Source organism: Sminthopsis crassicaudata, chromosome 1 (assembly GCF_048593235.1).
Source record: "Sminthopsis crassicaudata isolate SCR6 chromosome 1, ASM4859323v1, whole genome shotgun sequence".
Taxonomy (NCBI): domain Eukaryota; kingdom Metazoa; phylum Chordata; class Mammalia; order Dasyuromorphia; family Dasyuridae; genus Sminthopsis; species Sminthopsis crassicaudata.
Window position 1 is genome coordinate 41098835 of NC_133617.1, and position 13169 is coordinate 41112003.

At 35.0% G+C, this 13169-nt stretch overlaps 1 protein-coding gene across 2 annotated transcripts in view; it reads left to right on the forward strand.

The window, feature by feature from the left end:
* Window positions 1–13169, forward strand: part of LOC141560814 (piwi-like protein 1) — a 58645-nt gene that overhangs the window by 36147 nt on the left and 9329 nt on the right. The window contains exons 15-19 of one of the 2 annotated variants that reach the window (XM_074299573.1): window positions 1836–2036; window positions 2674–2777; window positions 7508–7578; window positions 7716–7878; window positions 8321–8469. In XM_074299573.1, coding sequence (XP_074155674.1) covers window positions 1836–2036; window positions 2674–2777; window positions 7508–7578; window positions 7716–7878; window positions 8321–8441 — 660 coding nt within the window. In that variant the 3' untranslated portion in view covers window positions 8442–8469. Of the gene's footprint in view, window positions 1–1835; window positions 2037–2673; window positions 2778–7507; window positions 7579–7715; window positions 7879–8320; window positions 8470–13169 lie in introns of those variants that run through there. The other variant, XM_074299565.1, reaches the window with a different exon arrangement.

Genomic DNA, 13169 nt, shown 5'->3' on the forward strand with positions numbered 1-13169 from the left:
AGGACTTATTCCAGATAGTTGTTACTCTCTTAATAGCCTTTAATAAAATCCTAGCCACAAGCACTGGGTAAGGAGTTTTTTTTTTTTTTTTTTAAACACAGATGAGCCTTGCCTCATGATTTTTTAATTGTCCAATCTGGTGTCTTTTTCTCAGTCCTCACACTTCTTATTTTCTTTGTAACATTTGACACATTTCTGGGATTTCTTTTGCTCTTGAGTTTTTCTCATGAGAAATGGTGGGAGAAGAATGTTCTGTTTCCATAGATGTTATAACATGGTTACAAAAATAAGGAATTGGAGAAGTCAAATCAGTGGTCTGTATAATCTTGGTCAATAGTAGTGCTTATAGTCACAAAATAATTTATTCAGAGATAGTCAGGATGAAGGGAAGAATGAAAGCATCATGCTAAGATATCTCCAACTAATCACTTTGTGAGTCAAGAAGCTAGCTAAAAATATTTCTGAGAAGGGGGCCCAGGCTTAAAACTGGCTAAAGTCAGATGGGGTCAGTGACAGGACACAAGCTTTTTTTAAGCACACATGCTTAATGAGGTACATGCATATTAACTGACATACTCCAAGGGTGGGATTAGTCCCCTCTTTCAACATGGGATGTATGATCAGGGAGGGGGAACATATTAAGGAATGTAGGTAGTAGAACTGGAATGACATGTTAGACTTCTGAAGGGTTTCCTCCAATAGAAACGAGGAGGAGAGGAGGTGGGGTTAGGGCGTTATTCCTAGGTGTAATTAATGTCTCAGATATCTGTGAGGTGTATGGGTAAACTTATACAGAGTTTTTACACCCGTTCCTGCAGGAGTGTATAAATAGTTTAAACTGCTTCACTTATCCTGAGTATGTTCCTTCACGGTGCCTCTTTCCAAACCATTATTTCTCACATTCTAATATTCTTTCTTTTGCTTTTCTTACTACTTGGCTGACCACTCTTTGTTCTCTTTTGCTAGCTAGATCATTATTCTTGTACCACCTCCTAATCATAGATGTCCTCCAAGGCTTTGTCCTGAGTCCTCTTCTCTTTCTACACTCTTTTACTTTAAATTTTATGTCATCTGTATGTGATTACAGGTACACGTTGGCCCTTCCCAACAAACTCCTTAAAGAAAGTGATTATTTTGTTTTTGTCTTTTTGTTCCCAGGACCTAGCAAATACCTAACAAATCGAAGGTACTAAATTCCAGCAGACTTGTTGAATCATTATCTTCTCTGAGAGAGAGTATCTCTATGCAGATTATTCTGAGCTATATATTCAGCTCTTATCTTTTTCCTGAGCCACAATTGTTGGACATCTTCAAATGGATATCTCACAAAGTTTCTCAAACTCAAGAAATATAAAATAATTCTTTTCCTTCCCCTCTAAACCTCACCTTCCTGTATCTTCCATATTTCTCTTGAGTATACCATCATCCTTCTTGTGATTGTTGTATCACCCCTACTCATTAAATTCCATTGCTACCTTCAGACTTCTCCACGCTATCCTTCATTACTGCATCAGATTCTCTTATTTCTACTTCTTAGATTCTTTAACTTCCTGCGTAGTTCACCTTAAGTTCAACTTTCTTCTGGAAGCCTTCTCTGATCTTCCTAGTCAATGGTTTGCTACTCCCTCTATCCAAATTAAATTGTATTCAAATATCTATCCCAATTCTATGTCTTCCAGGAGAACATAAGCCCCTCAAAGACAGGTGATAATCTTCATTTCATATTCCTTCCTCTGTCAAATACATTGCATAAAACTTTTGTATATAATAGACACAAAATATATGCTTGTTGAATGAATGACTCTTTATGATAGGAGTTGTCTTTTGTTTTCAAGGTCGTTTGTCTGCTGCCCAATAATAAAAAAGAAAAATATGATGCTATAAAACGTCTCCTATGTGTAGACTTCCCAATTCCAAGTCAGTGCATAGTAGCTGAAACCTTAAACAAACGCCATATTCTCATGGCAGTTGTTACTAAGTTGGTTCTGCAAATGAATTGCAAGATGGGAGGACATCTTTGGAAAATTTCTATCCCTGTAAGTTGTACTTTACTGAAATGTCTCTTTTTGCAAATTCCATTTTGGAAATTTTATAAATTGGTGTTTTTGGTTGTAGTTATATATATATATATATATATATATATATATATATATATATATATATATATATATATATATATATATATATATATATATATATATATATATATATATATATATATATATATATATATATATATATATATATATATATATATATATATATATATATATATATATGTATATATGTATACATACATACACAGATAAGCACACATATATATACATATACATACATACATACATACATATATATATACATATACATACATATATATAAATAAAAATTTCTTCTGGAAGCCTAGAAATTCAAATAGAAGTGAATGGTTTACCTATGCAAGCCAACTAAGTTGATGGTCTTCCTGTCATAAACTAGGTAACATGGTAGGCAACTTCTATTCTTATTTATGCTGTGATAAATATTTATGCTCACATGATAATAGAGAAAACCTTTCTTAAGGCCTCTAATCATGGGTCATTCAAGATTTACATTAACAAATTTTAAAGAAAATTTCTTGATTTTTTTTCCATGCATTTTTTTTCTTGTGTGACTATAAACCTTTTATCATTTTAGTTCAAAGATGCTATGTTCATTGGGATTGATTGTTATCATGACATCTCATCAGGACATGATTCAGCTGCAGGATTTGTTGCTAGCCTAGATGCATCATTGACTAAGTGAGTAATACTTGGTAAATATAAAATGAATTTTACAAAACTTTTTGGTTTGAGTTCTGCTTGGGGCAAAGACCAAAGGGATTCTAGAGACTTGAATGCCAAGAAGGCAAGATCAGAGAATTTTTTTTCTGTGATCTAGATTTCTTTTCTTATTTCTCTTGATCCTTTAGTTTCATTGAAAGTATCTTTTTTGACATTCCCATCATACCCATTTACAGAGATTGAAAGTCCACTAGTGTTATCCATTGCTTAATATTTTCAAACTTATTTGATGTATTGGTCAATTATGCTGATTTTTTTTTCCCTCCTCTTTTTCTTTTTCTCTTAAAAAAACACTGAGAAGGGGAGAAGGGAAGGTTACTGGGAAAACTATGATTATGTAAAAAAAAACTCACAAGATCCAAATTAAAAAACTTAAGTATTTTTAAAAAAGTATTTCTGTTTTCCTTATTGATATTTTCAGTTATAGTGAAAATGAGAAATACAAAACTTAGAATTGGGGAGAATTCTTTTTTGTCTATTTGTTTTTCTTCTTTGAATCTAGACCTATAGATTTCATAAGTCTGGGGAACTCCCAATGTAGAAAGTCTCTCCACCACTGAATATTAACTGACTGCCAGAAATTTAGTCTTTAAGGTTTGCCTATAGTAGGGAAGGAGGAAGAGGAGGAAAGGAAAGACTGAGAGGTGAAATGACTTGCCCATACTCACATATCTAGTATGTGTCAGAGGCAGGATACTTGAACCTGAACATTAATCCTAATAATAATAATTATAATAGCTAATATTTATCTAATGCTTTAAAGTTTGCAAAGCACTTTATGTGCTTACATACTTAAACATAGATCATTTGATGTGACCTTTACAATTATTCTGGAAGGTAGGTACTATTATTATCATTATTTTATAGACAAGTGAAGTGAATCTGACAGAGATTTAAGGCACAGGGTCACACAGCTAAGAAGGTTGTGGGGGCAGGATTCAAACTCAGATTCTTGCTGGCTCTAAATCCAGTGCTCTTGTACCACATTGGTCCCATACTTCTGATTCTAAAATCTTTAGCCTAGCTCTCTAGCTACCATGAAAATTGTGGGGGAAAGCTCATTAAAATGTAATCGTTGAGGGCCAGGCTGTTTCCTTTTTGTCCTTGTTTCCACAATGTTAGCACTTAATAGATATTTATTGTGCTGTAAAATTACCCATGCATATATCTTGTAAATAAAAAGCTATAATAAATAATAATAATAATAATAATAGATATTTATTGTTTGGAAAAGCTGAATCTTATTTCTAGCTCCAAATTCAATACCTCTCATATCCATCCCCTCCCGACGTAGTTCAGTCTCTTATCAATTCTCATCTAAAATATAGCCATCTCCTTTTAACTGATATCTTGACCTCATGCCTTGCTCTTATCTCATTCATCTGCCACAGCATCCCACATGATTTTTTTCTTAAGCAAAGATCTGCTTATGTCACTCTCCTACTTTGTAAGCTCTACTAGCTCCCTATTGCCTCTAGAATAAAAGAGAAATCTTTTTTTCTGAGCTTTTAAACCCCTTTGCCACCTGGCTTCAGCCTCCTTTCCACCCTTATCATGCATTGCTCCCCTTCCTATATACTGTGGTCCAATCAAATGGGCTTTCTTGTTTTTTCCCTCACCTCTTCATCTTCTCACTCTTTGCCATTTATTTGGGTATCCTTCCCAAAACCTCTCTGCTCAAGAATCCCTTCCTTCTTTTAAGATTCAGTTCAACATCAGAGGCTTGTAACTTATGTATTGTAAACCCTGTTGGCAGCCAGATGAAGCCTATGACTCCTTTCTCAGTCACATCTTTAAATAATTGAAGGAATTGCTACATTTCATTTAGAAGTTAGTGAGAGTAAAGATACCATTTTTTCCTATTCAATTTATGCAGTCCCTGAGATTTTTCATGGATTCCAGGTTAGGAACCACTATTCTACATGTAGTTGTTTGTTTTTCCCTCTGTTGCTTGGGCCCTCCTTAAAAATGGCACCTTTATTTAGTTTACATACATGCCCATGTTGTTTCTTTCTTTTTTTTATTATTATCATAGCTTTTTATTTATAAGATATATGCATAGTAATTTTTCAGCATTGGCAATTGCAAAACATTTTGTTCCAACTTTTCCTGTCCTTCCCCCCATCCCTTCCTCCAGATGGCAGGTTGACCAATACATGTTAAATATGTTAAAGTATAAGTTAAATACAATATATGTATACTTGTCCATATAGTTATTTTGCTATACAAAAAGAATAGGACTTTGAAATAGTGTACAATTAGCCTGTGAAGGAAATCAAAACTGTAGGCGGACAAAAATAGGGGTGTTGGGAATTCTACATAGTGATTCATAGTCATCTCCCAGAGTTCTTTGCTGGGTGTAGCTGGTTCAGTTCATTACTGCTCTGTTTGAACTGATTTGGTTCATGTCATTGTTGAAGAGGCCACGTCCATCAGAATTGATCCTCATATAATATTGTTGTTGATGTTGTATATAATGATGTCCTGGTTCTGCTCATTTCACTCAGCATCAGTTCATGTAAGTCTCTCCAGGCCTTTCTGAAAATCATCCTGTTGGTCATTTCTTACAGAACAATAATATTCCATAACATTCATATACCACAATTTATTCAGCCAATCTCCAATTGATGGGCATCCACATAGTTTCCAGCTTCTGGCCACTACAAAGAGGGCTGCCACAAACATTCTTGCATATATAGGTCCCTTTCCCTTCTTTAAGACCTCTTTGGGATATAAGCCTAGTAGTAATACTGCTGGATCAAAGGGTATGCACAGTTGGATACATGTTGTTTCTTTCAACAGAATATAACTTCTTGAGGGAAGGGACTAGTTTCTTTTTGTCTTTGTATCTCCAGAGGCAAGTACAGTGCATGGCAGAAGCAAGACTATCCTCAACAAAAGGTAGCATTTAGATAGTAGCTACTGTATCCTGGGCGCTATGCTCAGCACTTACAAATATTATCTCATTTGATCCTCAGAATAACCCTGAGAGGTTGATGCTGTTATTAATCCCAGCTTATGATTGAGGAAACTGAAGCAGCCAGAGATTCAGTGACATGATCAGGTTATACAGCCAGTCATTTTCTGAAATGGGATTTGAACTTGGGACTTCCTTACTCCAGGTGGGGCAGACTCCATTGCAGCATCCACTACTACTTAACAAATGGTTACTATATGATTGAAATGGAGAAATATGGATGGTAGTGGGTTTAATTTTTTCTCAGAAAGCAGTTATAATGAATGTAAACATATGACCTAGGATGTAGTGTGTGTTCCATGGTAGTTGTAGACTTCATTCCAGAGAAGTCTGAGCTATCTCCAGTGGCTTTTTTCTTATTAACTTGAATATTCATCTAAAAAGTCTCTCAAATGCTCCTTGGATGCCTCCTCATAAGAATGATGTAACCTCTATAGGCTATGTTCTGACCAGCCCTTCAGGCCAGTGATTGGACATAAGTGATGGCCAGCGTTCTGATGCTATTGTTCTATCCGGTCCTCCTGGCTTGTAAGGGCCTTGGTTCCACAGCTGATTTGGGAGGGGCACCAGGGAGGAGCTGATTTGCTGGGAGCCTCTGCTAAGGAATATTGTGATATATGCAAGCAGGAAGTCAGACTCTGGATACAAAGAGAGTCTCATGTGGGTGGATGAACTCTCCTGAGAAGGCAGCTGGAGGAGGCTGTGCCTAGAATCCTGTACCTCCAATGGCAGAGCTGGGTGTGAATCCTAAATGGGACCTTGGGCAGGTCCCTTATCCTCTGTCAGATGCTCAGTTTCCTTATCTGTAAAGTGGGAGTACTAATAGCATCCACCTCTTTGGTGCTGATTGTTCTTCCTTCTCTAAGAAGACCAAAATGACATCACTGTAAGAGTGGAGTTACTGTGTGTTCTGGGTTGATCAGAGCTCAGAATGCTCTGTCACAGGTCAGGCACAAACAGTTCCTAAGAACATTTGGGGTGGAGACAACAAATAGTATATATATATATATATATATATATATGTGTGTGTGTGTGTATATACATATATATATATATATATGTGTGTGTGTGTGTGTGTATATACATATATATATATATATATATATATATGTGTGTGTGTGTGTGTGTATATACATATATATATATATGTGTGTGTGTGTGTGTGTATATACATATATATATATATATATATATGTGTGTGTGTGTATATACATATATATATATATATATATATATATGTGTGTGTGTGTGTGTGTATATACATATATATATATATATATTTTACATATAACTCTCCAAAAAACCATTTTAGGGTTTTCTTGGTAAAGATACTGGTGTTTTGCTATTTCCTTCTTCAGGTGGTTTTATAGATGAGGGAACTGAGGTAAGCAGAATTAAGACTCTAATCCCCATACTGTATTCACTGCCCCACCCAGCTGCTTCTTGGGAAACTATGTAGATGTTGGGACTCAGAGACTCCCTTTACTGCCTAATATCCAATCTCCATTAAACTTCCTCACTGAAACAAACACCCCAAATACAATCCTGTCTTCTAGAAACAGTCATTTTAAGCTACCTTGAAAGCCCTACATAAATAATCCTTTTTTATAGTATAACCTAGAATTTTATATAACATTGTTCATAATTATTCTTATATTGCAAAAAAAAAAAAAAATCAGGTTCATGTGAATTTGACTTTCCTTTTTAACAGGTGGTATTCTCACTGTGCCCTTCAGAAAGCAGGGCAGGAACTTCTAGATGATCTCTGTGTTTTTTTAGAAAGTAAGTTTCTCATTTTCTAATTAACAATATCCCAACTTAAAGGTTAGCTTAAATTGAGCAGTGTTACAAAGCAACAATCTTGAGAAATATTGCCTTATAATTGGAACCACATTTTTTTTTTCTTGATATCTTTTTAGCGGCATTGAAAGCCTGGAAGAAGAATAATAAACAATCCACATTACCTAAATTTATTTTCGTGTATCGGGATGGCATAGGAGATGGTCAACTTGAAACTATGGTGAATTATGAAATACCTCAGATGTTGACGTGCCTAAATTCTTTTCCTAATTATTCTTACAAGTAAGCACATGTGAATTATAAAGTGATTATTGGAACAAACTATTAGTTCTAATCTTTAAAAGCAATCTGTATCAAAGGCTCTTAATTTGTGCTCCACAGGAACCCTCTCTTCTCCCCATCTCCAACTGACATAGATTTAAGGGGATGGAAAAGATTATATCTTGAAAACATTGATTTTATAATCCTGTATGTTTTGAGCATTTAAAAATTGTTCTTGTTGATTCACAAATTTTACAAGACTTCCCAAAGGAATTTTAACACCTCCAAATGATTAAAAACTTCTGAACTATATGGAAAAGAATCTTGTCTAGGATAGACAGTAGGGCTTATGGTGGTAAGGAAATTATACTCCACTATTACGATGAATTAATTATCTCATTAATGTGATTATTCCCTATAATATTATACCTGGCCCTCTAATTCTCATCCATGTCTTCCTTAGGAGATCCCACCACATGTGCTGGAATCCTTCTTTATGTCCTCTTGACAATGCATGGATACATTCATGTATGTGTACTACCCATCATCAGATTCCAGCTGACCCAGTCTATAAATTTTTTTGAGCTGTATATTTCTCTAATATTCTTTATACCATTTCTCTTTTGTTCTTTGTTCATAATATATTATGACTCAATCATGCTGCTAGATGCCTCTTCATTGCCTTTTGGGGGAATTGCTGCTTCATTCTTCAGAGACTGTAGTGTTAATGCCACCGTAAATTAAGTTTTTATTTTATGAAGAAGCTTGGGGTCCTGAAAAGAACCAAGCCCAAAGACAGTCCAGCCCTTTTTTTTCCTGTATTGTTCCATTTGCAGTGTCTGACCCAGATGTGTGTGTGTGCGCATGCGTGCTTGTACTCCTAGATAGATGGATACATGCAAAAATTTAAGTGGTTGTGCACATTCTAGTATGGACAATAGTCATTCTTTGTCCAGTTTTTTCCCACGTATAAATAGTGAATTGCCACAGAAAAGAAAATTTGGTAAGAGACCAATTAAATAAAATCATCTCAAACATGTTTAAGAATGAAACCGGAAATGGACAACAGACAAAATGGAAAAGTCCTGAAATCATATTTATAAAAACCTCTTTTCACCATCAAGGAACATAGAGCCATTATATTGGAACTCTAACATTACTGCCCCTTATATGCTTCGGAGGAGTTAAAACTGGCACTGGGGGAAAAAAACAAAACAAAAAAACAAACAAACAAACAAACAAACAAAAAAAACAAAGATAGTAAAAACAGCTGGATTAGATCAAGGACAGAGAAAAGATCTGTGCTCCAGGCCTTATGATGTCCATGGCACTGAGGACACAGGCCTCCAGGTACCTGAAAGAAAGGCAACATGTCATAAAGCTATGGGGCAATAAAGGGACCGAAAGACTTGTTCTTTCTCATTTTGTCCTTTTACCCCATAGGGCAAAAAGCTAAGCACAAGAAGACTGGTGGATTCTTTTTATTCCCAGAGTTGTTTTCTGCTGGTTTTTCTTTCATGTGGGGAGATTAAAGCTTTCATAGCCCAGTGATGTCCAGTGTTTAGAGATAGAAAGCTTTACCTATTGTGCAGTTTATTTATATTGCTGATTGAGAGAAAGGTCTTCTCAAGAGAAAAGAGTGTCTGTTGAAAAAGAATAATTTGTTAAGGAGAAGGTGCTATAATGGGATTTAAATTTCAGGACAAGAGTTTAAAATATAGGAATGATAGAATGCATTTTACACAAATTAGTACAATATAGGAAAAAGTATGGCAACAAAAAGAGGTGATTTGCATTTGCCCAGTGGATTGTTGAAAGTGGGGCTTCTCTATCAGTTTTCAAAGGCACTCTGTAGATCTAGACTCTGAAAATATAGCTCATGAACTCTTACCAATGGATTTATCTTTATTATTAACCCTAGACAATAAGCTTGAAACAAAATTCTTCACTCAAATGGCATAATTAAGAGAAGTAGCTACAAAAGGTCTCCTGCCCCTTTTAATTTGAGACAACCTTGTAGAGCAGACATACCCAACACAGGAGAATGGGCCCAAACTAGTGGTGAGGGTGTGAGGTGTGACTGGAGGGTGCTGTCTTGGTCACAGCTCATACCCCTGTGCTCTCTGGGCCTGTGGTGCTATCTCTTCCAATGGGATCTTCCCCTTCTCCCTCTGGAGCAGTATATTGGGCTTCCTGGGGCTGTTCCTTATAGCCCAGTTCTTGACTAGAATTACTTCTGTCTTGAATCTACAGAGAGGAGCTTCATGATAATACTCTTAGGAGAGAAAGGAGAGAGAAGTCCCGAACCTTTCCTTACTTCATTAGAGGCATAGAAGTCAGGCAACAAATCTGCTCCCTGCTCCTTCCAGCTGGGCTGGCAGGCTTGACTTTTTAAAAAGCCCCAGAGATATGGCCAATGTTTGGTTAACAAATAGTAGCCCTTTAGTATGTCTTCCCAGTGCATATGTGGATAATTGGGCATAGTTTCACCTTTGTACTTTTTAAAAAAATATAACACACATTGCTATGTGTGTTACTTGCTTATTACTTTCTGTGATTCCATCAAATAGCTTCTGGGGAAGGAGAATCAAAATTTTCCTACTTCAAACAAGTCAAGGAATCCCATTTGTGCATAAACTCATAAAGAATGGATAATGAAAAAAAAACTAACTCCTAAGAGACTAACACAGCTTCCTAGAGATGCCACTGAATGACTTTGGGAGGATGGGCCTTGTGTTCTGAATATGACTGTAGACTATATATTTTTGCTTAAACAAGCAACAAAATAAAACAAAAAACCAGGCTTTATAAGAAGCAGGTTAGTATATATATTTAGTTGTACTCAATAAATTTTACTCTTTTCCCCCTTCTCCTCTCCCTCTCTCTTCCTCCTTCTCTTCCTCTCCCCTCCCCAGAACAATGGCATCCATGTTCTAGAAGATGGAAAATAAGGATTTCATTGTACAGTATATTCTGAAATATTCTAGGTACTCTAGGACATTGGTAAGACTAGAATATATTCCCTGGGAGGAGGAATAGTTTAGTAAAGAGACTTGAAATCATGCCTTATAAAGATTAATTGAAAGGATTGAGAATACTAAAAGAAAAATTAAAAAAAAAGGAAAATTAAAGGAAGACAGATTAACTGTCTTTGAGAGTATTTGACAAGCAATTAAATTGAAGACTTTTTTTGCTGGGTCCTAGAGAATGGAATCAGAAAGTAGTAGATTTGAATGCAAATTTAATCTTCTAAAATAAATGAAAACAAATACAAAAAACTTTTCAGCAGTTATCCAGGAAAAAAAAAAAAAAAGAGTTGCTTCATTGGCACTGGGTTCTTCTCCAGTGAATGTTTTCAAGCAGAGGCTGAATGAGCACAATAATAGAAGAGACTGAGAAGTCATCTAGGCCAACCTGTACCCAAAAACTTTCAACTAATATCACTAATAAGTGCTCATCCAAACTGCTTGAAGACCTCACGAAAAAATGGTCATGTGCATAGCAGAACAGAGGAGAGGATTCAAAATATAAAGCAGTAAATTTCCATTTTGAGAAAGCCTATATAATATAAAATACTATACATTGGGTTCAGAACTGTCCATCTTTGCTTCCTTGTATTCTCTTTTATTCTCTGGTGTGTACTTTTTGCTTTATTCTTTTTTCCCCTTTCTCTACCCAAGAAGGCTACAAGTAAGCATAAACAAACATACAGATATATGCATGCATATACACATGTGTATATGTATACATATACATACCTATATATACATAAATATATACTATGCTTGCTTTTCCTCTGTTTCTCTGAAGGTAGATAACATCTTTCATAAGTCCAAGTATTTCTACATTTTCCAACTTCACAAACTCACCATTTTGTATATCATAGCAATGTTCTAATCTTATGCCTTATAGTTATTTTAACAGTCTAAAATATTGATTAATATGGCTGACATATAGAATATGATTTCCCTATTTTTTACTTTTGATTAAATTTATTTTAGTTTTAACTTTGTTTGACACCATGATTGGTACTCTTGCTTTTTTATATAATAAATTCTACTCCTGATCTTTTTTTTATTTTTTATTTTTTTTATTAGTATTTGTGTCTCTCTTATTTTTCCTATCTTTCCCGACTCCTCTTCTTTACTTCTTCCCACTACATTGCCCTCCTATTATTTAACTTAGCTCTCTTCCTTTAACCTCTTCCCCCTCCCTTTTCCTTTGCCCTCTTGATTTTATCTGAATTAAAAAAAAACTTTTATAACATTCTAATACATATATGTATGTATATATTTTTATTTCTTTTCCATTAACCTATATACCTTATCCCGTCCCATTAACCTATCCACCTTTCTATACTCCCATCATTTCCTCACCCTCTCATTTCATTATAAATTTAGAAGATTTTATTTTCTTCTAAATATATGTTCTTTTTAACCTATATCTGATATGAGTAGGGTTCCCTTTATAAATTCTTCTTTTATATCTACTCCCCTCTCCTTATTCCCTTATCCTCTTATTTCTTTCTGAATTTAGAAGACTTTTATATCCTTCCAGGTATACATGTATACCTTTAACCCATTTCTGATGAGTAAGTTTCTAGAACTACCAACCTTCTTCCTCCTAATTCCTCTGTGTTAATTTTTCCTTTTTCACCTCATTTGTATAAAATAAGTACTCCTTTGATGTTTTCCTACATGGTTTTGCTCTTTAGAATCACATCATACTCCTCTTTACCCCTATTTTTCTTTCCAACTACCAATTACTAATGAAATCTTACATATGATTTACATTTCCACATATAAAAATAATTTTTTCCTTATTGAGTCCCTAGTAATTAGTCTTTGATATTTGCTTTATATTTCTCTTGAATCTTGTATATCAGATATTTAAGTTCAGTTCTTTTTGCAACAAAACCCTGAAATTCATCAAATTTCAGGCCTTGCATTGCCTTATATAATCTTACATGAATTCAGACAATTTATTGAATCTCCGTTTTCTTTTTCATTCAGGATTATGCTTAGCTGGGTATATTTTCAGCAGCAACCCTGATTCTTTTGCTTTTAGATATATCTGTTCCAAGACTTGTAGTCTTTTAATGTAGCAGCTGCTAGGCCTTGTATGATTCTAACTGTGGCTTCATCATATTTGAATTTTTTTTTACTTGTTCTTTCCTCATTGTTTTCTCCTTGACCTAGAGGCTTTTGGAATTTGGCTAAGATATTCCTTTAGGTTTCCCTTGTAGGATGTCTTTCAGGTAGATTGGTGGATTTTTTTTTCTTCTCCTAATTTCCCCTCTTGATTGAGACTTC